A 25,122-nucleotide genomic window follows, 5' to 3' on the forward strand; every position below is an offset into this window, starting at 1 on the left:
GGTTGCGGTGAGCCGAGATCGCGCCATTGCACTCCAGCCTGGGTAACAAAAGCGAAACTCCATCTCAAAAAAAAATAAATAAATAAAAATAAAAAAAGAAAAGAAAAAAAGGAGCCTTTAAAAAGGCATGAGCTTATCAGAAAAAAGACAACAGGAAAGATGATGGCAGCTGATAAATAAGTGAACAACATTAGAAAACTGGAAAATGGATGGATGAGTAGAGGCTGAGGTTAGAAGCAGATGGGCAGGAACTGATAGTCTTCCAAATAAACCTAGAGCTGTGAACTAGCTTTTCAAACTAGGTACATGGATTACTTTTATGGAATTAAAATTAAGTTTTAAAAATATTACAAATAAATATAAGGGTGGAGATGAGATTTAAAACTGCTAGGATTTGAAATATGTATTATTTTCACTATGCATGCTGTTTGCTGAAATTTACAAATATTGGTAATCAATTTATTATTTATTTATTTATTTTGTTTTGTTTTGTTTTTTTCTTGAGACAGAGTTTTGCTCTGTCACCAGGCTGGAGCACAGTCTCAGCTCACTGCAACCTCTGCCTCCTGGGTTCAAGCAATTCTTCCGCCTCAGCCTCCAAGAAGCTGGGACTACAGGCACGTACCAAAAGCCCAGCTAATTTTTGTATTTTTAGTAGAGATGGGGTTTCGCCATGTTGGCCAGGATGGTCTCAACCTCTTGACCTCTCGATCCACCCACCTCAGCCTCCCAAAGTTTTGGGATTACAGGCGTGAGCCACTGCACCTGGCCCTGTAATTAATTTAAAAGTATTGTCCTTTCCTCTGTCATCACTTTACTATTGAGTTAGTCAAAAGAACAGCTACATAGATATAGATACATATACACAGATATGTATGTGTATACATATATACTTCAAAAAATAAGGTGTAATAAACAGAACCAAAGACAAAAACCACGATTATCTCAATAGATGTAGAAAAGGTCTTCAGTAAAATCCATACCTTCATGTTAAAAACTCTCAATAAACTAGGTATCAAAGGAACACATCTCAAAATAATAAGAGCCACATATGACAAACCCACAGTCAACATCACACGGCATGGGCAAAAGCTGGAAGCATTCCTCTTGAAAATCTGCACAAGACAAGGATGCCCTCTCTCACCACTCCTATTCAACATAGAATTGAAAGTTCTTGCTAGGCAATCAGGCAAGGGAAAGCAATAAAGCATAGTCAAATAGGAAGAGAGGAAGCCAAATTATCTTTGTTTGCAGATGACATGATCCTATATCTAGAAACCCCTATTGTCACAGCCAAAAGGCTTCTTAAGCTGGTAAGCAACTTCAGCAAAGTCTCAGGATACAAAATCAATGTGTAAAAATCATTAGCATTCCTATACAGTAAAAACAGGCAAGCACAGGGCCAAGTAACAAACAAATTTCCATTCACAATTGCTATAAAGAGAATAAAATACCCAGGAATATAGCTAACAAAAAAAAAATGAAGGACCTCTTCAAGAAGAACTATAAAACATTACTCAAGGAAATCAAGGAGGACACAACCAAATGAAAAAACATTCCATGTTCATGGATAGGAAGAATCAATTTCATTAAAATCTACATACTGACCAAAGTAATTTATAGATTCAATGCTATTTCCATTAAACTACCATTGACATTCTTGACAGAATTAGAAAAAACTATTTTAAAATTCATATGTAACTAAAAAAAGAGCACAAATAGCCAAGATAATCCTAAGCAAAAGAACAAAGCTGGAGGCATCTTGCTACCTGATTTCACGCTATATTACAAGGCTACAGTAACCAAAACAGCATGGTACTGGCAAGAGAACTAACACATAGTCTAATGGAACAGAACAGAGAACTCAGAAATAAGACTGTCCACCTACAGCCATCCTGACAAAAACAAGTGTTGGGGAAAGGATTCCCTTTTTAATAAATAGTGCTAGGACAACTGGGTAGTCATTTGCAGAAAATTGAAACTGGACCCCTTCCTTACACCATATACAAAAATTAACTGAAGATGGATTAAAGACTTAAATGTAAAACTAAAAACTATAAAATCCTAGAAGAAAATCTAAGCAATACCACTGAACATAGGCATGGGAAAAGATTTAATGATGAAAACACCAAAAGCAATTCCAACAAAAGCAAAAATTGACAAAGGGGATCTAATTAAACTAAACAGCTTTTGCCCAACAACAAAACTATTATCAGAGTCAATAGACAACCTACCAAATTGGGTAAAATTTTTGCAAACTATCCATCTGACAAAGGTCTAGTACCCAGAGTCTACAAGGAACTTAAACAAATTTACAAGAGAAAAACAACCCCATTAAAAATTGGGCAAAGGACATGAACAGACACTTCTCCAAAGAAGGCATACATTAAGCCAAGAAACATATGAAGAAAAGTGTAACATCACTGATCATTAGAGAAACGAAGATCAAAACCACAATGAGATATCTTTTCATACCAGTCAGAATGGCTATTATTAAAAATAAAGAAACAACAACAGATGCTGGTGAGGTTGCAGAGAAAAAGAAATGCCTTTACACTGTTGATGAGAATGTAAATTAGTTTAGCCATTGTGGAAGACAGTGTGGTGATTCCCTAAAGACCTAGAGGCAGAAATACCATTTGACCCAATAATCCCATTACTAGGTATGTAACCAGAGAAATATAAGTCATTCTACTATATAGATACTTGAAAGCATATGTTCACTGCAACACCATGCACAATAGCAAAGACACGGAATCAACCAAAATGCCTATCAATGATAGACTAGATAAAGAAAATGTGGTACATACACACCATGGGATAATATGCAGCCATAAAAAGGAATGAGATCATGTCCTTTGCAGGGACATGGACAGAGTTGGAAGCCATTATCCTCAGCAAACTAAAGCAGGAACAAAAAACCAAATATGGCATGTTCTTATGTATAACTGGGAGCTGAACGATGAGAACACATGGACAGAATAGGGGAACAACACACACTGGGACCTGTCGGGGTAGCAGTGGTTGGGGAGGGAGATCATCAGGAAAAATAGCTTATGGATACTGTGCTTAATACCTAGGCAATGGGTTGATCTGTGCAGCAAACCACTGTGGCACATATTTATCTATGTAACAAACCTGCACGTCCTGCACATGTAACCCAAACTTAAAATAAACGTTTAAGAAAAAATAAGGTTTAAGAGAATTAGAAAAATCCCTTGCTAGCACTCAGTCCTTGTAATAAATAAATATTTAATAAAATAATTTCATTTAAATGAACATCTATGTTAGTAGAATGACTTGGAAGTGGTTCAAATTTTATAAACTTTCTGAAAGAGCTTTCCTATAGGACTATTTAATTAAGAAGTTATGACAATTACCATGATGGTAAATTGTAAAATAAGCAATGCCTTACAGGATTCATTAATAATCTCAATAATGTATTTGTGGCATGATTAGAATGCATTTAAAACATACTTTTGAAGCATAATTAGAAGTCTTAGTTGAGCAAAGTCCCTGCAAAAAGAGGAGAAACTAGAGTTATATATAGACATAACTTTGCATGCTGCCCATTTTAACTTCAGCAAAATCATCGAGAAGCAGTAGAAGGTCTGGCAGGTTAAAGAAAAGGTAGTGGCATTTCTGTAATGGCAATTCTGCAGGCAAATAATATTTACACTACCTGCAAGTCTGAACTCAAAAGGGAAGGACAGTGAAAAAGAAAAAGAACCAAAAAAAGAAAGAAAAAAAGAAAAAGCCCAGAATAAATCAGAAAAAGGGTGGAGTGGGAGGAAAAAAGGGTAACAGATGTCATAAAGAAAATTAACAGAGTGAGAAAGTGGCCCACCCAGGAGGCCAAAAGGACAAAAGAAGCAAAATACAGCCTGTCAGAGCTCGCTGGGAAGTCACAGCAGGGCTCCAGAGGAGTTTTAGACAAGCGTAAACTCTCACGAATGTTGTTAATCTAGATGAGGTTTTACAATTTGCATGGTTGGTTGTGCTTTTAATGTCTTACTTTTCTAAAAAGCTGGAGGTGGAAAGGTGGGGGTGTAGGGGTGTGGGGGCAGTGGTTTTAGCTTTCAAAATGAAAACCTAGTCCTAATTAACATTTGGAGTCTGATTTCAGAGATTCCAGCTGGAGAATCTGAAGTTGAGCCCTGAACCAAATGGGACTCTAGACAAGCTTAAAGACATGCTGGGATTTTAGGCTGGTGCAGATATTGCACAAAACTGGCAATGAAATTCACAAACAAATCTCAAAGGGATTAGAATTTGGCAGGTAGTGAGCCTGGAAGACAGCTCCAACTTAAGCAAATTTTCAATTTTTCTCTGGATTTTAATATGTCTAACACATATTTAGATTTAGATTTGTAAGGACCCACACCATCCCTACTAGAAATCTAGTAGCTGCCTCCATTATTGGCTTCTAGGCCATTATTATCCCTATTCTAATTAGCATTTTTATAACCCCTTTTCACCTAAAAAAAAACTTGGTAAAAATTAAAAGACAAATAAGCTCTGAAGATGTGTCTTCTGAGAAACAGGGAAGGAATGATTATTATATCTGATTTGTAAACAGCTCAAGTAAGGCAAAAGGAAGTTTAGTTGTTGGCTATTATTTAAATGACAACATATAAATGAAAAGGAAATAAAAGAAGTTAAACAACTATCACAGAAAGCATGAGTGATAAAATTTAAATAGAATTTAGGTTTTTTAATGCAGATATCACAAATAAGATTCATTTTTCTCTTTTTAATACGAATTCAGGCAGACATACTCAAGTGAGATGCTTTTTGAAAGAGCAATAGCAATTCCATCTGGTCACACTTCTAAGTCCATTTTGGGCTGTGATTATACGTCAAGTCTTGACATTTATTAAGAGTAATCTGTGACTATCCAGTGATAAAAAATATATATATACTACTAAAGTGTAGTAATAGAAGTCTTACAGGTAGAAAAGACTGAGGAAAGAAGAGTTGAACAGGTTTCATTATAAAGCTGAGGGGAACAGAAAGGAAAGAGATTTGGGATCAGAGATGTAACCTCAGTGTTGACATATTCTTCGAGTGCTTCGAAACTGTCACTCTTCTGCTACTATTTTCCCCACACTCTAGACCAGCGAATCCTGCACCTGCAGGTATATCAGAGTCCTCTGAAAGCCTGGTAAAACTGACTGCGGGACCTTACCCCCAAAGTTTCTGATTCAGAAATCCAGACTGGAGCCTGAGATTCTGCATTCCTAGCAAATGCCCAGGTGAGGCTGCTGCCACTGGTCCAGAACCACACGATTGCTCTAGACCAGAGGTCCCCCAGCCTGGTCTGCTGCCTGTTGGAACCAGGTCACACAGCAGGAGGTATGCGGTGGAGGAGCAAGCCTTACATCCTGAATTCTGCCTCCTGTAAAATCAGTGGTGGCATTAGATTCTCACAGGAGCACGAACCTTATGGTGAACTGTGTGTGCGTGGGATCTAGGCTGCACACTGCTTATGAGAATCTAACTAATGCCTGATGATCTGATGTGAAACAGTTTCATCTTGAACCCCACCCTGCCCCACCCTGTCCATGGAAAAATTGTCTTCCATGAAACTGGTCCCTGGTTCCAAAAAGTCTGGGACCACTGCCCTAGACCATTCCAGTTCTTTGCAGGTCCAGGTTTCAACTGCTGTCACTTGGGAGTCCTGAACGTCTGAGCTCCATGGATGAATGCAAAACTGCCTGCCTCACTTCTGTCTTGAAGTATGTAACCTTGGGAGAAAATCTCTTTCCTGTTTTCCTAAAAAGGTGGCCTGAGCCCATTTTCACTGCTACAGAGAATGTGGGGCATCTGTAGGAGTCTCTTAGATACACATTTTATTTCACATTTTAGAACAAAGAGCTCTAGAATTTATGAATGTGCTGAAAGATTTTACCACACTACAGGGGCACTTCACAGGGTCATATAGGAAGAACTGTAACACACACACACACACACACACACACACACACACACACACCACATACACACACACGCATTGCATCTTGTACTAAAATCAAGGGACAAAACTCCACAGAGTGACAAAGCCCTTCCTCTGAAAGGGTCCTACATGGTACAGAAGCCCATGACTGCCACTATTGGTCGGGCCATGTCTCAGTCAAGCTAACCTTCCCCTTCCTTCTCCTCTGATCGTTTCATTTCCGGGTCTGTATGCAGCCTTTCACATCCCAGAATAAAGTACATCCCCTCAATTAGGACTTGCTAGTCAGGCTTCATCTACTCTCTACCTCTTCTTGGCTAAAACTTTGAGCAAGAAAAATGGTACAAAGACCCTCAATTTGTATGCCGTTATCTTCCACCATGTGAATTATATATTGGCCCCTGCATTCCATGGAGTTGCAGCAGCAAGGCAGGCACTGCCCATGAGTGATCGATAAGCACGTGTCCCAGACACAGCTAACAGGGCTACCATCTGGAATATAAGTAATAAAAGGAAGGCAGGGAGAGGTCCAAGACAACAGAGAAGAAAGAATCCAAGGAATGGTGTAACAGACGGAATGAATTAGTGATGGAAGCATTGTTGATATCAACTACTAAATGGGTAAGCACAATACAACTTCCCACCTCTGTTTCAGTAATCCAGCCACTCCAATGAAGCGAAATTTGTCCCAAGTCCCTACCTTTCTACTCCCAACTCCTTCCTACATAAATTCCTATGGAAGTAGTGCTCAGATGATAATAACACATAAAATATCTCTATGGACTGCTTTAAGATAACACAAATATATGCCCATTTAAATCCATGGAGTCCTAAATTTACAGGGAAAGAGAGTACCAAACTATCGGTGGTGTTTGAGATAGAAGCAAATGTGTAACCATGTCAGAGAAAGGAGAATATATGTCCCTTTAACACTCTCCAAAGACTAACATGCCTTTCAACACCTCCCTTTATAACCTTGTATAAAGTTTAACACTTTTGGGATATTCTCACATAGATTTACTTTAAATAGTTCATTCAGGATTTTAAGCCCATTATATTCTCTTCTGCTATAACTGGGGGATGGTGACTGCTAACTTTTCTCTAAGTAAAATATTTAATCCATGAACATATTTACTACATTAACCTTTATGCTTCTCATTTTAGACTTAATATTATCATTAAGCTTTTTATGTCACTCTTTTGGCCCTCAACATGTTCTGTATTTTCTAATGCCTGACCATACAGGGAAGGCAGGATGAGATCCATAGTGAGATTAATGATAAAACAATGAAATACTCAGGTTTTCGGATGATCTTGCTTGTAGTTATTTGCATGGTGCTTGTTGTTTCAGGACCAGAGCCATGGTGCTGTTTACCCAGGATAAGTCATAATTTAAAAAAATGTTAACTATAATTTTAAAACAATTCACCCTTTTCTGGCTTAAGATAATTTCAGTTTTACCACCGTTTGCCAGATATTCTTACCTCTATCCTTAACCTTTCTGAACTTTATTCTCTTCCAAGTGATTTCTTCATTTATTTGAGAACCATTAGGAGATGATTCCTTTTCTCCTAAAATGTGAGCTAGGCACTGCCATATAACTATTTATTTGCCAGCATAGGAATTAATCCCTGCCTAGTGTTTCTCAAAGCACAGCTGAAGACCACTTGCATTAGAAGCATGTGGGATATTTGTTTAAAAAGCAAATTCTTGTCCTTCACACCTGACTTGACATATAAGAACTGAAAGGGAAGGGGAAGAACCCACAAATCTGCATTTTAAAAATGAGTACCCCTTACCTCATCCTTACCTCATGTAATTCTTAAGCGTTTTCTTTTTTTTTTTTAAAAAAAAACTCTCAGCTGAATCCATTACCAATGTGTAGCATTTAAAGACAAGGCGTGACCAGAGAAAGCCCTGGGTGTTCCACTGGCTGGGTCTCCCCATTCAACAGAGCATGTAGTAATGATCTGAGATGTGGTCAACTCCTTTATCTGCCTTCTCAAAGCAGGAGTACATCATTTAGGTCAGAATAAAACATCTACTAAATTTAAGAAGTGGCTTCTCCTTTATCTTGTAGACCTCATTGATACATTCACAGAACATGGCATAAGTATAGGAGAGCATGTTCTTTATAAATATAGGGCCTGTACTTAGAAAAATGTGTTCTAAAACTTTTTCTAGTAGAAAATATCACACTTGGCTGGGCACGGTGGCTCATGCCTGTAATCCCAGCACCTTGGGAGGCCTAGATGGGTGGTTCACCCAAGGCCAGGAGTCCAAGACCAGCCTGGCCAAGATGATGAAACCCCATCTCTACTAAAAGTACAATAATTAGCCAGGCGTGGTGGTGCATGCCTGCAGTCCTAGCTACTCAGGAGGCTGAGGCAGGAGAATCATTTCAACCCAGGAGGCCGAGATTGCAGTAAGCCCATACCGCGCCACTGCACTCCAGCCTGGGTGACAGAGAATCCGTCAAAAAAAGAAAAAAAAAAAAAAAAAAAAAAAAAGAGAGAGAAAGAAAGAGAAAATACCAAACTTGCAGGCATGTAGCTCTTATTGCTCAACTTCTTTTTCTTCTAAAATGGCAAATAATGCTTGGCTTTTCTTTCAGTTTTCTGACAGCTCTTCATTCTTTCAAGAACATCAAAATAATTAGGTAGAAGACGTAAAGGGTCTTATTGGTCTTATTAAACAGTCCTTTACCAAATCTCCTTCCAACCCAGCTCAGCTTCTTGCCCTCTTAATATATACACACACGTATTGCCTGTCACTGTTTTATGAGAATTAATAGTGAGGAGAAATATCACTTGTGCTTTGAGGGACAGAAGTGATTCAGCATCACTGATAAATGAAATTTGACTAACCTTTATCACAGACTCAATTATGTTTATCAAATATTCATATAATAGGTACTTGCGGGCCCTTTATCATATCCTGACTTTCATCTCTCTCCTATCTTAGACTGAGTTTTCTCTTGCAGGTGGGCTAGTGCCATGAACTAGTAAATCCAAAACCAGGATTGGTCTTGAACTGAAAGTCCAGGAAGTACTAGCAGGTTTCCAAAACCTAATCCATCCAGTGAATAACAAGTTGAGGCTAACCAAGAAGAAGGCTGTCAATCTGAAAAGGGCCCCTATAACAGAAGGACCTGTGGTGTGATAAAAACCAAAATGTATGTGGAAGGCAAAACATTCCCAGAAACAAGAGCAGGTTTTCCATATTCCTGAAAAATCAGCACAACCACGCTTTACTGAGTGTGACCTCTCTGAAGGCCCCAAACCTCATGTCTCCGCAGTTTTCTGAACCTGGATCTTGGCAAAAATTTTCAGAGATGAATTTTATCCAATTTAAAAGCTAAGGAAACTTAAAATCAGAGATGTTAATTGGCTTGCCCAAGGAAATAGCTAATCCGAGATGGAGCTACGTGTTAAGCCTCCCACAGCCCCCCAGACAGCTTTGTTTCTGCCACCCTATGCCACTTCACCACGGTTACAAGGCCTTTTGATTCCACTCATGACAGGGTTTTTATTTTCTACGTCTCCATCTATCTTGCCCCTACTTTACTTCCACTATGAATCTTCATAGAAAACTGATTCAATCTTTTCCATTTAAGACTCTCAAAGTCAAAGTTCTGGCTGCAACTTTCGATCTCTGTCTTTAGGCGAGCAGAAGAAGCAGGCGTCACTGAAGAATTACGTGTCAGTCTCTCAAAGAGGATACAAAAGTAAACAAAACACACCGCCCGCCACTTAGGAGTTGGTAGGCTACTAGAAGAACAGACCTATTGGATAATCTTGAAATATGTGATAGATGAGACAACAGGCATCTATAAGGGTATGCACTGAATTTAGAGAGGAAATGGCAGCTCAGGCTCAGACAGAATTATTGGAAATTTCCCCGCAAACTTTAAAAGGCCTTATAAGTTGCATTGGTAGTCCCAAGGATGTCCATTAACCATGCGTACTTGCAGTATATAATAACATGTCATAAAGATATAAACTACATGTAATTGAATTGCTTTTCTTTCTTTCTTTTTTTTTTTAAAAGAGAGACAGGATTTTGCTCTGTCACCCAGGCTAGAGTACAGTGGCATGACCATAGTTCACCATAACCTAAACTCCCGGGGTCAAGCAATCCTTCCACCTCAGCCTCCTGAGTAGCTGGGACCACAGGTGTATACCACCATAGTTAGCTGGCTAACTTTTCAATTTTTTTGTAAAGATGAGAGTCTTGCTATGTTGTCCAGGCTGGGCTCAAACTCCAGGCCTCAAGTGATCCCCCTGCTTCAGCCTCTCAAAGTGCTGGGATTACAGGTGTAAGCCACTGTGCCTGGCCTTGATTCTTAATATCTTGTTTCAATGTGACCCTGTCTTCACAAAGTTCTATGTATCATTCCTTATGCAGTGTCATTGCTAGTACATTATATTATTTGACAATTGATAAAACACTTTAAAATCAGTTATTTCACCTGATTCTCACAGAAGTTCTAAGAGAAAGCCTGACAGGTACTATGCATAGGTAACGAAGGGGAGAACCAGAATTTGAACCTAATTGTCTGACATCACTTGGCCTCTGTCCTTCTCTGCAGCTGTTTTGAAAAAGAAAGGGCGCAACTCTATGAGAACCAGCAAAGAATTGAAGAGAGATAAACTGTAATGGAGACTGTTGGGAAGAACAGGATGAACTGTCAGGAAATATATGCTCACAGAGAAAGCAGAGCCAAGAATTAGGTGGATTTTAATCATCCCATAAGTATGAAAAAAACTAATCAGTTCTATGTAAAAGGAGACTGTAAGTGTAAGGTAAGTCTTTATCCCTGTGTACATTCCTTAGAGAACAAAATCTTTTTGGTTTAAGTAGAATCTAGGATTGTGGACTTTGGTAGAATTAATAAATATGGCTTTATGAAAGAGAAAACAAGAAAAAAGGAAGAATAGAAGGAAAACGAAAGAGAAATACGAAGAAGGAAGGAAAGGAAGGAAGGAAGAAAGGGAGGAAGGAAGAAAGGGAGGGAGGGAGAGAAGGGAAAGGGAAAGAAAAGGGAAAGGGAAGGGAAGGGGAAAGGAAGGGATGGAGGAAGGGAGGGAGGGAGGGAGGGAGGGAGGAAGGGAGGGGAGGGGAAAGAAAGGGAAAAGGGAAGGAAGGGAAGATAAGAAAGAAAGTGAATAAAGGAAGGAAGGGAAGGAAGGGAAAAAGGGAGGGAAGGACGGGGATCCTTCCCCTATCTATTATCTGATAGTATCATAGTATTCATGGATGGAGTGAACATTCGCTTCAATGATTACCCAGGAGATAAGGAAAACCATTTTTCCTCTTTCTTTTCCTCTCTTCCTTTCTCTCTCTATGTTGGGAAGAGAGTACACTTTATTGGTCAAGCATTTGACATGGTTTTTATATAGTTATCATATTTGCCTATTATAATTTTATAAGCCATGTACAAATTAAATTACTCTTTCAATCAATAATGTTTTTCAAGCCTCAGTTATTTCAAACATTGTGTTGAGTAGCTAAGATATAATAATGGAAAAGACAGTATTTTCAGCTTGTAAGTAGTCAGTGTCATAAGGCAGACACACAGGAAACCAATACTTTCCCTAAGGTGAATAGTGGTAAAATAGAGACCAGAGTATGATTATATAACCCATCTGTGGTTGAGAGTAGGTGGTGGGTGGAGTGCCACCCACTCCAAGTAGGAAAAATGCCCATAAAAATGTGTTGAAAGATCAACAGGAGTTAGTACACAGCATTGTCTCAAGGATAGTATTATTGGCATTTGGGGCAGGATAATTCTTTTTTGTGGGCTATCCTGTGTGTTGTACGACATTCAGCAGCATCCCTGGCCTGCACCCACTATATTTCAGCAGCTCCCCCTATTCATTCAGTTGTGATAACTAAAAATGTCTCCAGATACTTCCCCTAATGAGAGAGGTGGTGGATGCAAAATTGTCCCTAGCTGAAAATCACTGGCTTAGAGAAATAAGTCATGAGATGAGCCCTGGGAATGGTTTTCAACATGCTTAAAGATACAGGGAGTGAAGTAACATGGTAACAACAATACTTCTGTGATCGATGATCAAGGTAGGCAATATTTATAATGCAAAATTATATACAAACATTAGACTGAGTCTCTGTGTAGAATAACTCATTTCTCTTCACTATAACCTTATGAGATAAGTGTTACTATTAAAACCCTGTTACAAAAACCCTATTAAAACTCTGTTGAGGGTAATGGGGAGCAAAAATCTAATGCAATTGCCCAGGGCCACCCCACAAGTAGGACAAATACTCAACCCTAGATCAAGCGAACAGACAGTGCAAAGCTCGAGCACTTTTTAGAATACCGTGTTGCAAAAGGCTTTTTATGTCTGGAGTAGAGTGTGCACAAAGAGATTTGAAGAGACAGAAGGTAGAAAGACAAAGGCTCATTTACTACCTGCAAAGGAGTCAGACTTAAATGTGAAAACAATGCGGAGTTCCTGAAATATTTTTAGCAGAAGAGACACATAGAAAGAACCCTGTAATAGCAACAGGCAGAATGAAGAAAATTCATGGGCACAGGTCCGGGGGAAGGAAGAGCAATTAGGAAATTACTGCAACAGTACAGATGAGAAATGCTGAGGTCCCAACCAGTGAGGGCAACTGTGCGAATGAGTAGAGCTACTCATATAATGAACTGGTGACCAACCGACCTGATGACTCACTGGACACGGTCGCTGTCTCCAAGTCATTGGGGAAGTATGGACCTCAGCTGGTCTCTAAGGGAATGACTTCTTTCCCTTTTCTTTTCCTTTCCTTTCCTTTCCTTTTTCACATCTTCAGAGTTTACAACTAATTATGTTGAGGCTACACCAGCAGCAATGCCCCTGCTTTCTGCTTTACTCATTCAGTAAACATTTACCAAGTGGTTAATAGCACACAACAAATGGCACCAGTAAAAATCTCTGACAGGCCAGGCATAACACCATATGCTTTCTGTATGTTACCACATGCATCCCTCATAACAACCCCTTAAAATAACGTTGTTGCCCCACTTTGCAACACAGAGGCTCATATTACTCAGCTGACCCAGGATTGGAATCCAGAGTCGTTTCACTTCAAAAATTTTCCACTAACCGAGGTGCCATTCCTTGCCCATATGCAGTTTACAAAAGAGACAGAAAATACAGAGTATTCAGGTCACAAAGGCCAAATGCAAGCGACAACTGGAAAAAAAGAGAACTGAACATACAAACAATTTTGGATTGCAGATATGCAGTACATGCGTGTTCTTGCTGGGACAATGGGAACATAAGTGGCTATAAGAAAATGGAATTATTTAGATAAGATTTGTTAAAGAAAGTCTTAGTGGCACCTTAGAAAATGTAAGCAGTATAGAAGAGTGGAGAATTAAAAGCAAACCCTTACGCCAAGAGAATCTGATGCAAACAAAGGTGCTGAAGTAACATGAAGGGCGATATGCACTGGGGGTACCGAGCTGGTGGATTTACTGCCTGGGCTTATTGGGAGAAATAATGAATGAGGCACTCCACCATTACAAGGCTAAATATCAAAAGGAGGCCTCTTAGAATGATATTCAGTACTGGAAAGCAAAAAAAAGGAAAACCCTTTAAGATACTGGGTAACAAAGTGCCTGATCCGAACTCAGTTTTCTGTGCTGTACTTTTAAAAACTTCCTCTCTCCTACCTGGCCCCGTTTGCTTTATCTTGCCTCTGGTCTCTTTCCCTCCATGTGTCCCTGACACTCTTCTGTTCTCCCTAATATATTTCACTGACTTTTTCCAGTAAAGAATTAAGCGTCTGCCAAGTTGCCCCTAGAGCATGCCAGTTTCAGCCTTTCTTGTCTTTTTCATTTTTACCCTGCCTCTCTGCATTTCTTACGACTTATTTCTTCAGAGTTGTTTCTCCTCCTCCCCTGTGCAGTTCCCCTTCCTTTCCTGTGGGGATTGATTGACCTGTATCATTGCATCTTCCTTCCACACTCTAAGTGGTCGAGTAACATCGGCTACAGTTACTGCTGCACAACGAACTCTCAGTTGGGGTGGTGGTTCTCAAATATCAGCAAGCCTCAGAGTCAGTTGGAAGCTTGTTGAAACAGTCTGCTGGGCCCCTTCCCCAGTTTCTAATCGAGGAGGTGTTTGGGGGCCTAAGAATGTGCATTTCCAATAGGTTCCCAGGTGATGCTGAGAACCACTGGAGCTGGGGAATCAACAGCTGTTGCCTGGTAGCAGTCAGGAGACATCAGCCCAGCAGTCAGACAGAGAAGACATGGAGCCTTTGTTCCTTGTCACATCAACAAAGGGACTGATGAGAGCCTAGGAAGCTCTGGATAAGTGACCCCACTGATGTGCTGGGGTGCAGGCAGGAGGGGAGAACAAATGGGAAAAGGACTGTATTGTAACCTTCTGGGAAACACGGAAGCCAGCTTCAAGCCCTGTCATCCACCCTCCCGCTTGAGATCATGCATAGAAGCAGCAGAAGGGAATTCTCAGGATCCCTTTGATCTCTTCCCAGCTCCCTAGTCTTGTGTCTGTTTATCTCCCTCCTTCCCTGGCCTCCTCTCTTCCCTCCTTCTTACCCCCTGCCCAGTATGATTCACTCCTCCTCTCTCCGCCTCCCCACCCCACTGCCATCTGTTTTTCTAATGATGGCAGAAGATGAGCTGTTTTGTTGGCCCACACCGTAACAAAGCACACTCCACGCTAGCATTTTCCCTGATGCGCTTGCAGAGCGCTGTTTTATTGGTATCATTTCCCCACCCAGTTTTCTCTTTTCCCTCGAACCCCACCCTTTCCCCCTCTCCAGCCTCATGTGGATCCTGGATTCCCAGAATTAGATCAAGAAACACAGAGATACAGAAGGATGGACTTAACATGCATGTGGGCTGGGTGTGCATCAGGGAGGAAGCTGGAAATTAGGGCAGTTAAAGGGGTCTCTCTGCAGCACCCACAGGAGCCAGAATTACCCAAGCATTGCTGCTAAGTGTCTTACTTTCTTCCAGTGTGAGATGTGGATAACAAAACTTGTTGAAACCTGTTGTGACTGACACCAGAATGCTTGTACTCGTCACTGGCTATTCTTAGGCTGGGAGGGCTTAAACTGTGTGTGTGTGTGTGTGTGTGTATGTGTGTGTGTGTGTGTGTGTGTGTGTGTGTAAGTATCTCCTTTTCCTATGTCAGAATTCCTGGGTCATCCTTTCTTAGAAATACTCTGCCTTATTCTCGAATTTTAAAATTACCTTCAGTTAATCTAAGTAAAGAAATCACAGCAGCCTACGTCCCCCCACTGATTGGAGAATCTACTATGTGAAAAAGCAGACAAGATTTCTTGAGGTAATAAAAGTCGAGTTTAGTTAATTAACAGTGGACAACAGGCCTACCTATGAGGTTGCAAACATAGATGCCCGCATGACCCAGGCAGTGATTTTAAACCAGGAACGCCCACCAGGTAAGTAGCCATAGGGAAAGGTAAAAGCTGTACTGCCTGGAGAGAGTTGCGCTTCTGTCTGCAGCTGCTACTCAGAGCCAGCTAATTGTTGTCATGGTTGCCAGCTAGTCTTGTTTTTCAAGAGAAAAATCTTTGTGGAGAGTTTTAAATATTTATTTTTATTTGAGATGTGTGCGTACGCATGTAATGTTATCTACGCACATATGAATTTTATGTAAAAATCCTAATTTTTAAACATTGGCAACCAAAAAGAAAATAGTTTTTAGACACTGTGCTGGCCAAACAAACCTGCCAGTGGGCCATCAGTCTCCAAAACTCTGAGTGAATTAAGCTCCAACAAGGCCCAGTTACAGAATCCCAAAACCATAAATAATCCTGACTCGCTTTCTTAAGTTAGCTTCTATTAAGTCATTTAAAGTGGAACTCCAAAGATTTTGCTAAAACAAAACAAAACAAAAATCAGAAGTAATTTCTATAAATTTAAGACTGTGGAACCAACTTAATTTAAGAAATTAAACAAAGGGCAGAGGAACCGGGGAGGGACCAAATCCTAAATTAGAAAGACTGAAGCTCCATGAGTTAAATCCACCTGAGTTCTCTAGTCTGAGCTGGGGAAGGGGAAGCTGTCTTACCTCACACGACTGGATGCAGTGGACCAGGACGGGGTCTGGGTGCCATTGACGCTGGCCAGTACACACAATGCTCTAAGGGGAAAGACAAGAAAAACAGAAAACAAAATTGAAGACATTTGGTCTATGCAAGAAGGGGCAAATCCTGAGCTCACCACAGGAGTCCAACTCCACTCCTCAAACAGCCAGTTTCCACAACTGTGCCCCATAAAGAGTACTGGGGCTATCTAGCCTTTCCTGTGCACACTGCCACTCTGACAGATTTTGTCCAGGCAGAACGTCTCAGCAGAGGAGATTTCTCAAAACCTTTTATCCTCTTTCCCAAGATACCTAAATTTTCAGAGTGGTGTAGTGTTGTTCAAAAAAGCATCCTCAACATTATAAGGAGTTACATCTGGTTTCAGGCATAATATTAGTTCCACTTATTTTGAAACTTTAAATAATGTTATAAGAAATTGTAAGATGGCTATGTTGATCACACACAATGGGGTTTTTTTTAATGTTGACAAATATAGTTTTAGGAAAGAGTCTTCAACTTAATGTGGATCTCAGAAATGCCAGATCATAAGACGTGAGTGCCTACACCAGGACTGGAGGTGAAACTGCACTCTGCAATTCTTGGTATCATCACGCAGCCTGCCCTGTAGAAAACTGCAAAGTACACATGCACTGGGCAAACAGGGCTGGTGTGAAATCACTGCTACTCAAAGTCACACCAACATCAAGCTGGTGGGAGCACAGTTAGGTTCTTCTTGAGAGGCTGGTGACTGCCTCGTTCCTGACGGCCATTTTCAGATGCATATTTAAACAAATAGTCATGTAGTTTTTGTTATATATAAGTAATTCATTTTCACATAATTTTTTCTTTTTATATTTTAATATTCTCAAAGAATATGCTTTTCTAAGGAAAACAGAAAATCCCATAGCAGGTTTCAAAGAGAAAAGAAGGTTCTCTCCATAGCCTGTTACCAACCCACCCTTCTGCAGACCTGCGTATTCACATTTTAATCAGTCCAACTGAACTTCCATGCAGTCAGAAGAAAAAGAATACATGTCAACATGGGAGCTTTACACGAGAGAGCACCTACAGGAATTTTAGAATGCTAACAATGTGTAATCATTAGATTGGAGACATTCACATATGCTAATATACAGGTATATAAATATATACCTCATAGTCAGGTAGGAGAATGGGGATCTGCAATATTTTTCTGGAGTTACATTGCTAAAAGTGAAAACTCCTCCCACACAGCTTCTCTAGAGGGAAAATAAATAGTACAAATCCTAAAATCTTTGATACTCAAAACTTCACATTGCAATATATTGTTAGAAAGTGACATGGCTTAAGTCATTATTGTACTAAAAAAAGAATTATCAAAACAAATATATAAGGTAAACACAACAGGATTATTCAGCCTACTGAAAAAGTGAGTTATTTTCCTGCATTTACAGCTATTTATGCAGAACCATTTGCATATCAACAGTAATTCTTTTAACTACAAATGATTCTTGTTTATGCTTTGAAGCAGATTCCACTGGAAGTTTACTGAGCCGTGATCATAAATTTTGTTATTTAAAATATCAATGGTTTGTACTACTTTGGGGTCCCAGATAGTAGCAATGGCAAAATATAATTTGTCCTTTAAAAGGCAAATGCATGAGAACTTTATTCCTTCTCATAGGGGGGCATTCACCAGAGACCCGCAGTTTCCCGCCCTAATCAGTCAGTTGTTCAATTCAGACCAAATGTATAAATACCTCACTCACTCACTATGGGTCAGATTTTCCAGTGAGCAAGGGAATCTGAAAATCCATAAACCTAGTTAACGCCCGTAAAGAGTTCAGTATCTTTAATCGGATTCATGTTGAGGAATATTCGGGTTATTTTCAGCCATTTGCTATAACAAACAAAGCTGGTATATAAATCATGTACAAGTATATCTGAAGAATAAATTCATAATAAAGGAGTCAATACCCACCCTTATAGATATTTAATGATGTGTAATTTAGTTTTGAGACTAATTCATACTGACGATTCTCCTTAACTGCTACAGAAATTGTAAAAGTTGGTGATACTGTCGTATCACTTCCTAGACTGCAAAATCCTTTAGGGACTATCTACCTTGTCCTATTTCTTATCTCAGTGACTTACAGAGAGATGAAGTTTTATAAGCAGATGCCAGTCACTAATTATGATACTGCTTCTCTAGCCTTCTCTTATGATCTATCTCATAAAGATGTTCCCTATTTATAAATATATGTATTATGCCATTATAAATATATGTATATGCCACTAATATGCCATTAGTGATTATAATTGGAGGGATATTTCAAATGTTTTTCAATACTCAATTCTATGGCAGCATTTGAGGTAGAAGAGGGCTGTAAATTAGGAAGAAAAGCAAAGTAGTGAGATGGACAGAGAAGGGCTGGCTCCTGGTGAGAGGTGAAATCATTTTATTTTATTTTCGTATTTATTTATTATTTTATTTTATTTTTAGAGACAGTCTCACTCAGTCACCTAGGCTGGAGTGCTATGGCACAATCATGGCTCACTGCAGCCTCAATATCCTGGGCTCAAGCGATCCTCCTACTTCAACCTCCTGATCAGCTGGAACTACAGGCATGTGTGTCACCATGTCAGGCTGATTTTTAAAAAATTTTATTTTAGAGACAGGGTCTCACTATGTTGCCCAGGCTGGTCTAAAATTCTTGGTCTCAAGCAATGCTTCTACCTGGGCCTCCCAAAGTGTTGGGATTACAGGCATGAGCCACCATGCCTGGCTTATTTTCTTATTTTCTGAAAGACTTTGGAAAAATTACAATCATATACACTACATTTGAAAACTATAACAATAGAAAAAAAACTTTATATCCTCTGCGTAACTTTATCAAAATTTTTAACATTTTCCAGAATATAAGTCACAACAGATTCCACTAATGTCCCTCTATTATCATTATACTTCCTTCCTCCCTATTGGTAACAAATATTCTGAATTTGTTATTGTACAACTGCAAGTCTATGCATTACTTTGTTATTATAACTATTGCAATTATGCTATTACCAAGCAACTTCTTGCATGATTGATTTCCAATATCTAAATGCTAAATAGTTGTTTTGAACTTTCCAACATAAAAACACTTAAGAGAAAATTAGTTAAAAAATTTCCTCCTCACTGGACCATTTGAAAGTTTCTAAAAAGCAAGGGGAAAAAAGAAAAGAAAGAAAGAAGAAAAATTGAGGGAAGAAGGGGGGGTAAGGAAGAAAGGAAGGAGAAAGGGAGGGGAGAGAAAAGGAGAGGGAAAAAGAGAGAGAAAGAAAAAGAAAGAAAAAAGAAAGAAAAAAAGGGGATGGGAGGGGAGGGAAGGGAAGTAAGGGTTATTAGGATGGTCATAAGTTAGCATGAAGGCTGTTGCCTGGTTAAATGTCTTGCTAAAGGTCACAAAACTCAAGGATAGCCAACAATAAGGGCTAACAGAAAATTGCTCAATTATTTTTTTATTAGGATAGTTATTTGACAGAATGGGTTGTTAATCACATCAGGTCACAAAGTTCTGCCAATGTCCACATTTGTGATAACTTCCTTATTGCTACATGTATGTGCTCCTAAGGAAAACATAGCGTTGTTTTGGATGTTTATTTAGACCATAGCACACTACCCTGCAGCTTGCTTTTCTGTTCCTCCTCCCCTTTCCTCCAAGACTCTCTTGTCTACTCTTCTCTGGTGATGAGACACTTGACGCCTAGAGGGAATGATTCCATGCTTAAAAATGATGAAAAGAAGACCTTTCCATGCCCATGTTTGAATCTCCAATGATCTGCAGCCAGTGTCACTGAAGTGTACACAATTGTACCCACCAAGAGGACACTATGGGGGCGGGGCTCAATGTTAAGAGCCAGAGGGGAGAGTGAGATCATTTGGTTGGAAACTATGGCTCCCACAAGGTATTATCTTCTCATTTTCTTCTTGCTTCTCTCTTCTCCTTAAACCATTCATTTTGATTTAAAGATTATTTAAATTTTGGGGAACAATTTGGGAAAACAAAGTTAGAAATGATAAGATTTGACATAACTAATTAATTCTGTTGAAAAGCTGGGAATTTGAGAGAGATTTCATACAGTCTTAAAGGCTCTTTGCAAACCTATTTCATGTAGCCACAGAAAAATCTCATTTATTTGGTCCTCAGTAATTCATAATTATCGTATTTTAAAAAAAAAGTGCTGGTTAGTCTGTGGAAAAAGGAATTTATGAAGCAAAATAATAGGGGAAATGAGATGTCATGATGAATGTCTTTGTACTTCAGAAGGAAGCACTTTCAAATGCTATTTAGGAAAACACATTTTCATGAAAACAATTGCCACAATGTGCAAAAAAAAAAAAATTATCCATGAAATGAGTTTACTGAAGGACCACTACTTTGCAAGTTAAAACATAAATTTTTCCCATCTTAAAGTCAGAGATACAATAAAACACTTTCTTGACACAATGGTTAAGGATAATCATTAAAATTCAACTTAACATAGGCTTTTTGGGAAAACAAAATTTTTTTTTATATAGAATAAAGTTTTTTAATTGCATTTTAGGTTTTGGGGTACATGTGAAGAACATGCAAGATTGTTGCATAGGTACACACATGGCAGTGTGGTTTGCTGCCTTCCTTCCCCTCACCTGTATCTGTCAAAATGTTTTCTTTGAGAAACGGCTCTGTGGTAGTCATTCTTTTCTGTGGGCCTTTTGATTTCCTGCAGCCACCACCTCCTGAATAAAAGATGAGATGAATCCCGCACTGAGGAGATACCTGGGGTGAAGGAGAATGTATCATCTCCACCCTCAGCACTCGTACAGTTTACTGGGGAATTGGGATTCGCATGGCAGAAAAGAAGAAAAAGAATAAGAATCTAGAAAAAAATAGGGGTGAGAAAATGACAAAGTACTTCTAGTGAAAGCCTGAGGAAGCTTCTCCCACTCGCTGGGTGCAGGTGCCTTGGACATTAGGAGTGTCTGTGCCGGTGCAGAGGCATCTGGCAGAAGCTTTGATCTGGGCATTGCAAGGGCATGAGCAATGGGCATCAGCACTATTTGGCTACTCCCCGCCTGTCCCAACAGCCAGGCCTCACTGTTTAGTCACCTTGGCTGGCAGGCATGGATTTGTCTGGCATCCTTCTTTTCTGTCAGTATACTTCTTACCCCCACCAGAAGGGTCTAGATCCCGTGTGTAACAGGTGAAGGAGGAAGACACCATCGCAATGACAAGGGCCTAGAAAGTCCATCTGAAAGTCTCAAACCCTTATCTATTGTCTCTCACATCCAGCATGCCCTTGAAACATCTAAAAGTAATATATTTTAATCCTTCCTCTCTTCTCAGTCTCACAATAAAAAGCTTTTAGAAGTTGCTTCTGTTGTCAGAGGTGTTCCAATAGGAAACACTGACTAGCCGTTAGTTCCTTTCTCAGCTCAGTATATAAAAGAGACAGAAAAAGACAAATGACCCAGACATTATTGTACACACATGCAGGTACACAAAGACACAACATGCACACAAACTATAGAACCCTATTTTTCTTTATTTTGCATGGAGATAGCTAGTGGTATCTTTTCAGGGATGGAGGATATTTCCAGGGGGTAAGATTCGTACTAAGTGAACTGAAATCTCATTTCTACTTAATTAAGAACTATGTGCTAGAAACTATGTAAGACATTTCACGTGTTATTTTAGATTTAATCACAACAATGCATGCAAGCTAGATATCCTCACTCTTGTAGATGAGCAGACAGAGGCTCCAAGGAGTAAGTGACATTGTATTTGAACCCAGGAGGACCTCATTCTTCCTTTTATGTCAGTTGCTACTTTGAGATGTTTTTCATCAAAACCCCAGATTACCTAAAACCTCAGAAATTCTTCCTTTAATAAAAAATGTATTATTCTATAAGCCAGGCATCATTTGCAGGAATACAAAGCAGAACCCCTGGAGCAAAGCAAATAAACTCCATGGCATCTAAAAGTATACTAGATTGTTCTTTAAAAACAAACACAATTTTTTTTCACAATAAGAAAAAAATAGTAATATAAAGAAGTATCTCTTATGTTTTTAGACTTCATGGTAGGGGGAGTATGGAAATGAGGAGCTTCTCATGGATGAGAGGAATGACTGATTCTCTATTTGATAGGCAAGTTAAAGCAAACATATATCAATAGCAAACAGGGTGAGGCAGGGAGTAGTGCATTGAACTGGGAGTCAGCAAAGTTGGCATTTATTTTTCTATTCTTGCCAGCTGTGCAGTATTGAATAGGCCATCCAACAACATCTAACGTGACTGTAAATTAAAGATAATACGATCTTCCTTTCCTAGCTTATTGGTCTGTGATGAGAGTCAAATATATGTGTGTGTGTGTGTGTGTGTGTGTGTGTGTGTGTGTGTGTGTGTGTGTATTTTTCACACATATATGTTTTGGAGACAATATAGTGTTCTACAAATATAAGGTGTCATTTTTTATTACAAAGAATGAAGTCGTTGAAAGCAGACTAGAGAAAATAATGCAATTTAATCCATTGCTCTGTACTCTTGCCAGATGCAAAGGCATTTGAAATATGGCAGACAGCAGGAATTTTCATGAAATAAGCAAGCATCATTTACTAAATAAATGAGCCATGCTCCAGAGAGGTGTGCTTGTACTTAAAATATTTATATTGTCAGTATTTTATTTTGTAATAGTAGTGTTTCTGGAAGCTTTAGAGTGGAATTACCTAAGGTGGTTGTTAAAAATGCACATTCCAAGGCATCTCCAGCCCTTCTGAAGGCTGGAATCCTGCTTTTCTTTTTATATACTGCCCAAGGGATTCTCAAGGACACAAACATTTAAGATTGAGTACAATATGGAACAACTCCCAAGATAAGTCAATTTGAGTTACAAGGATTTTACTCAACGTGGAGTTTCATGTAATAAATTGCTGTGGTTTATGAGGCATTTCTTCTTATTTATGAGAACAAGGTTAGATTTTGCACCCTACATGAGCTGCTGAGTGCCACAGAACGATAGCCATCATGAGATCATCTGCAGCTGGTGCATAATCTTATCCTAGAGGCTCCAAGGTACATGAGGGCAACCATCTATCTCATCATCAGCTCCACTGCATCCAGGGACTTCTTTTTTCTTGTTTTCATTTTGCTATAAAATTGCACTTTCCTAAATACAGAGCATCCCTTCCAAGGTTTATTTGTAAGCAATATTCTTTAACATAATAACTGTGAAAGAGAGCAGGTAACAGCTTGTTTTGCTACTCTGTGATAATTAGTGTTCACCAAGTTAACTACTGTCCTTGGTTTTCTATTGGCATAAAGGGTATTGATTTGGAGTTCAAGAAAACATTAAGATGTTGTTAATTATGTTTTCAATGTCTGAAATTCTGATTGCTGGGAATTTTTCCAGAAACAAATAATCCTTCTAAGGTAAGGACAAGACTCATTTCACAAGTTACTTCAACCCTTCTATTACATTTTTGAAGCAGTTAATTTAACTATTTCACTTTGTTTTCACATGAAAATGCGACACAAGCCTCAAGAGTTCCAGGAAAACAATTTCATCCATAACAATACTGTGAATTGTGATAAGCCATATAGTTTAGTTACACACCCAAATTATAAAGAGCAGGGCAGAATCTCGTACAGATGAGAGGCAGGCAAACTGAGGGGAAGCAACCTGCCTCCTAAGAATAGCAATTGATCAAGAAAACTTTCTATGCATCAAGAAAGCTAAGGTCTATTCATATGTTTCTCATCTGATACTCACATTAACCTAATGAGATCAGTATTATTTCTACTTACACATGAGGAAATGGAGGCACAGACTAGTAAATTATCTAAGATTATACAGTTGGTGAATAACAGAGCTCATGAGTTTAAAATTCAGCTTTTAGAAAATATGTATTTTTTATTGCAGGGTCTTTAGTGTTTCTCTGCTAACATCCTCAAAATCATGTCTGGTCAACCTATATCAAAATCAAGAATTTACTGACTAAATCATAGTCATGATAAATGCAATGATATAAATGATCATGTTTGATATACTGGCTTAGGGAAAATATTTCGTGTGTTTTTCCTGAGGTGGTCAACTTAGAATTGACAAGGATATGTCAGTAAGAAGCTGCTGAAATGTATACAGTCTGAGAAAAAAAAAATCCATGTACTTCTGAAGTAGAACATGATACTACCTGCATGTTCTCACTTACAAGTGGGGGCTGAACAATCAGAACACATGGACACAGGGAGGAAATTAACACACACTGGGGCCTATGAGGGGGCCAGGGGAAGGGAGAAAGTATCAGGATAAATAGCTAATGCATGTGGGGCTTAATACGTCAGTGATGGATTGACTGATAAGTACAGCAAACCACCATGGCACACATTTATCTATGTAACAAACCTGCACACTCTGCATCTGTTATTCTGGAACTTAATATTGAATTTAATTTAAAAGAAAATGGTGCTACAACAGTTTCTTTGCTCATTCAACCAATGTTTCCAACAAACCTACAAAGTGCCAGGCACTGAAAAAGGCATCAGGAATATAAACAAGAACAAAATGCTATGGAATATAAGTAAATAAACAATAATAATTTCCCCAAAAGGATAGCTGAAAACAGGGAGGTTTTAACAGAATAGAGAAAATTGTTTTCCAGTTTAGAAAGGGTCAAGTCTCTGTAATTGATGTCACTGCTGTCTTCACGAAGACAAATGGACTGTCATTTTCTGGAATGTTCCATTAGAAACACAGAGATGGAAGAAACCCTGCTCATGGGAAGGCTTGCACCCAGGCCTCACAAACCCTGCATCTTTGACTGTTCCCAACAGGCATCTTGCAGGGTCCATGGTGAAGCAGATGCAGAAGGATCTACTTCAGTTTATACCCAAGAGAAACAAAAGGCTCGTGCATGCCCAAGCCTTTCTCCCTTTGTCTGCTTATAGAGAAAGAGAAGTTTTTCATCATAGCACACTGAGTTTATGGGGCTGAAAGAAAGGGCCTAGACCATCTAGCACACCAAGAAACATGAGGCAGAAGCTCTTTCAGGACACTGTAATTCCAGCTACT

The 25,122-nt window shown here is 39.2% G+C and overlaps 1 protein-coding gene across 2 annotated transcripts in view; it reads right to left on the minus strand.

Moving 5' to 3' along the window:
- Positions 1 to 25,122, minus strand: part of PAPPA2 (pappalysin 2) — a 578,240-nt gene that overhangs the window by 25,861 nt on the left and 527,257 nt on the right. For both annotated transcript variants that reach the window (XM_074389559.1, XM_074389560.1), the window contains one exon: positions 16,036 to 16,107. In XM_074389559.1, coding sequence (XP_074245660.1) covers positions 16,036 to 16,107 — 72 coding nt within the window. The remainder of the gene's footprint in view (positions 1 to 16,035; positions 16,108 to 25,122) is intronic.

This window comes from Saimiri boliviensis, chromosome 19 (genome assembly GCF_048565385.1).
Source record: "Saimiri boliviensis isolate mSaiBol1 chromosome 19, mSaiBol1.pri, whole genome shotgun sequence".
Classification (NCBI taxonomy): domain Eukaryota; kingdom Metazoa; phylum Chordata; class Mammalia; order Primates; family Cebidae; genus Saimiri; species Saimiri boliviensis.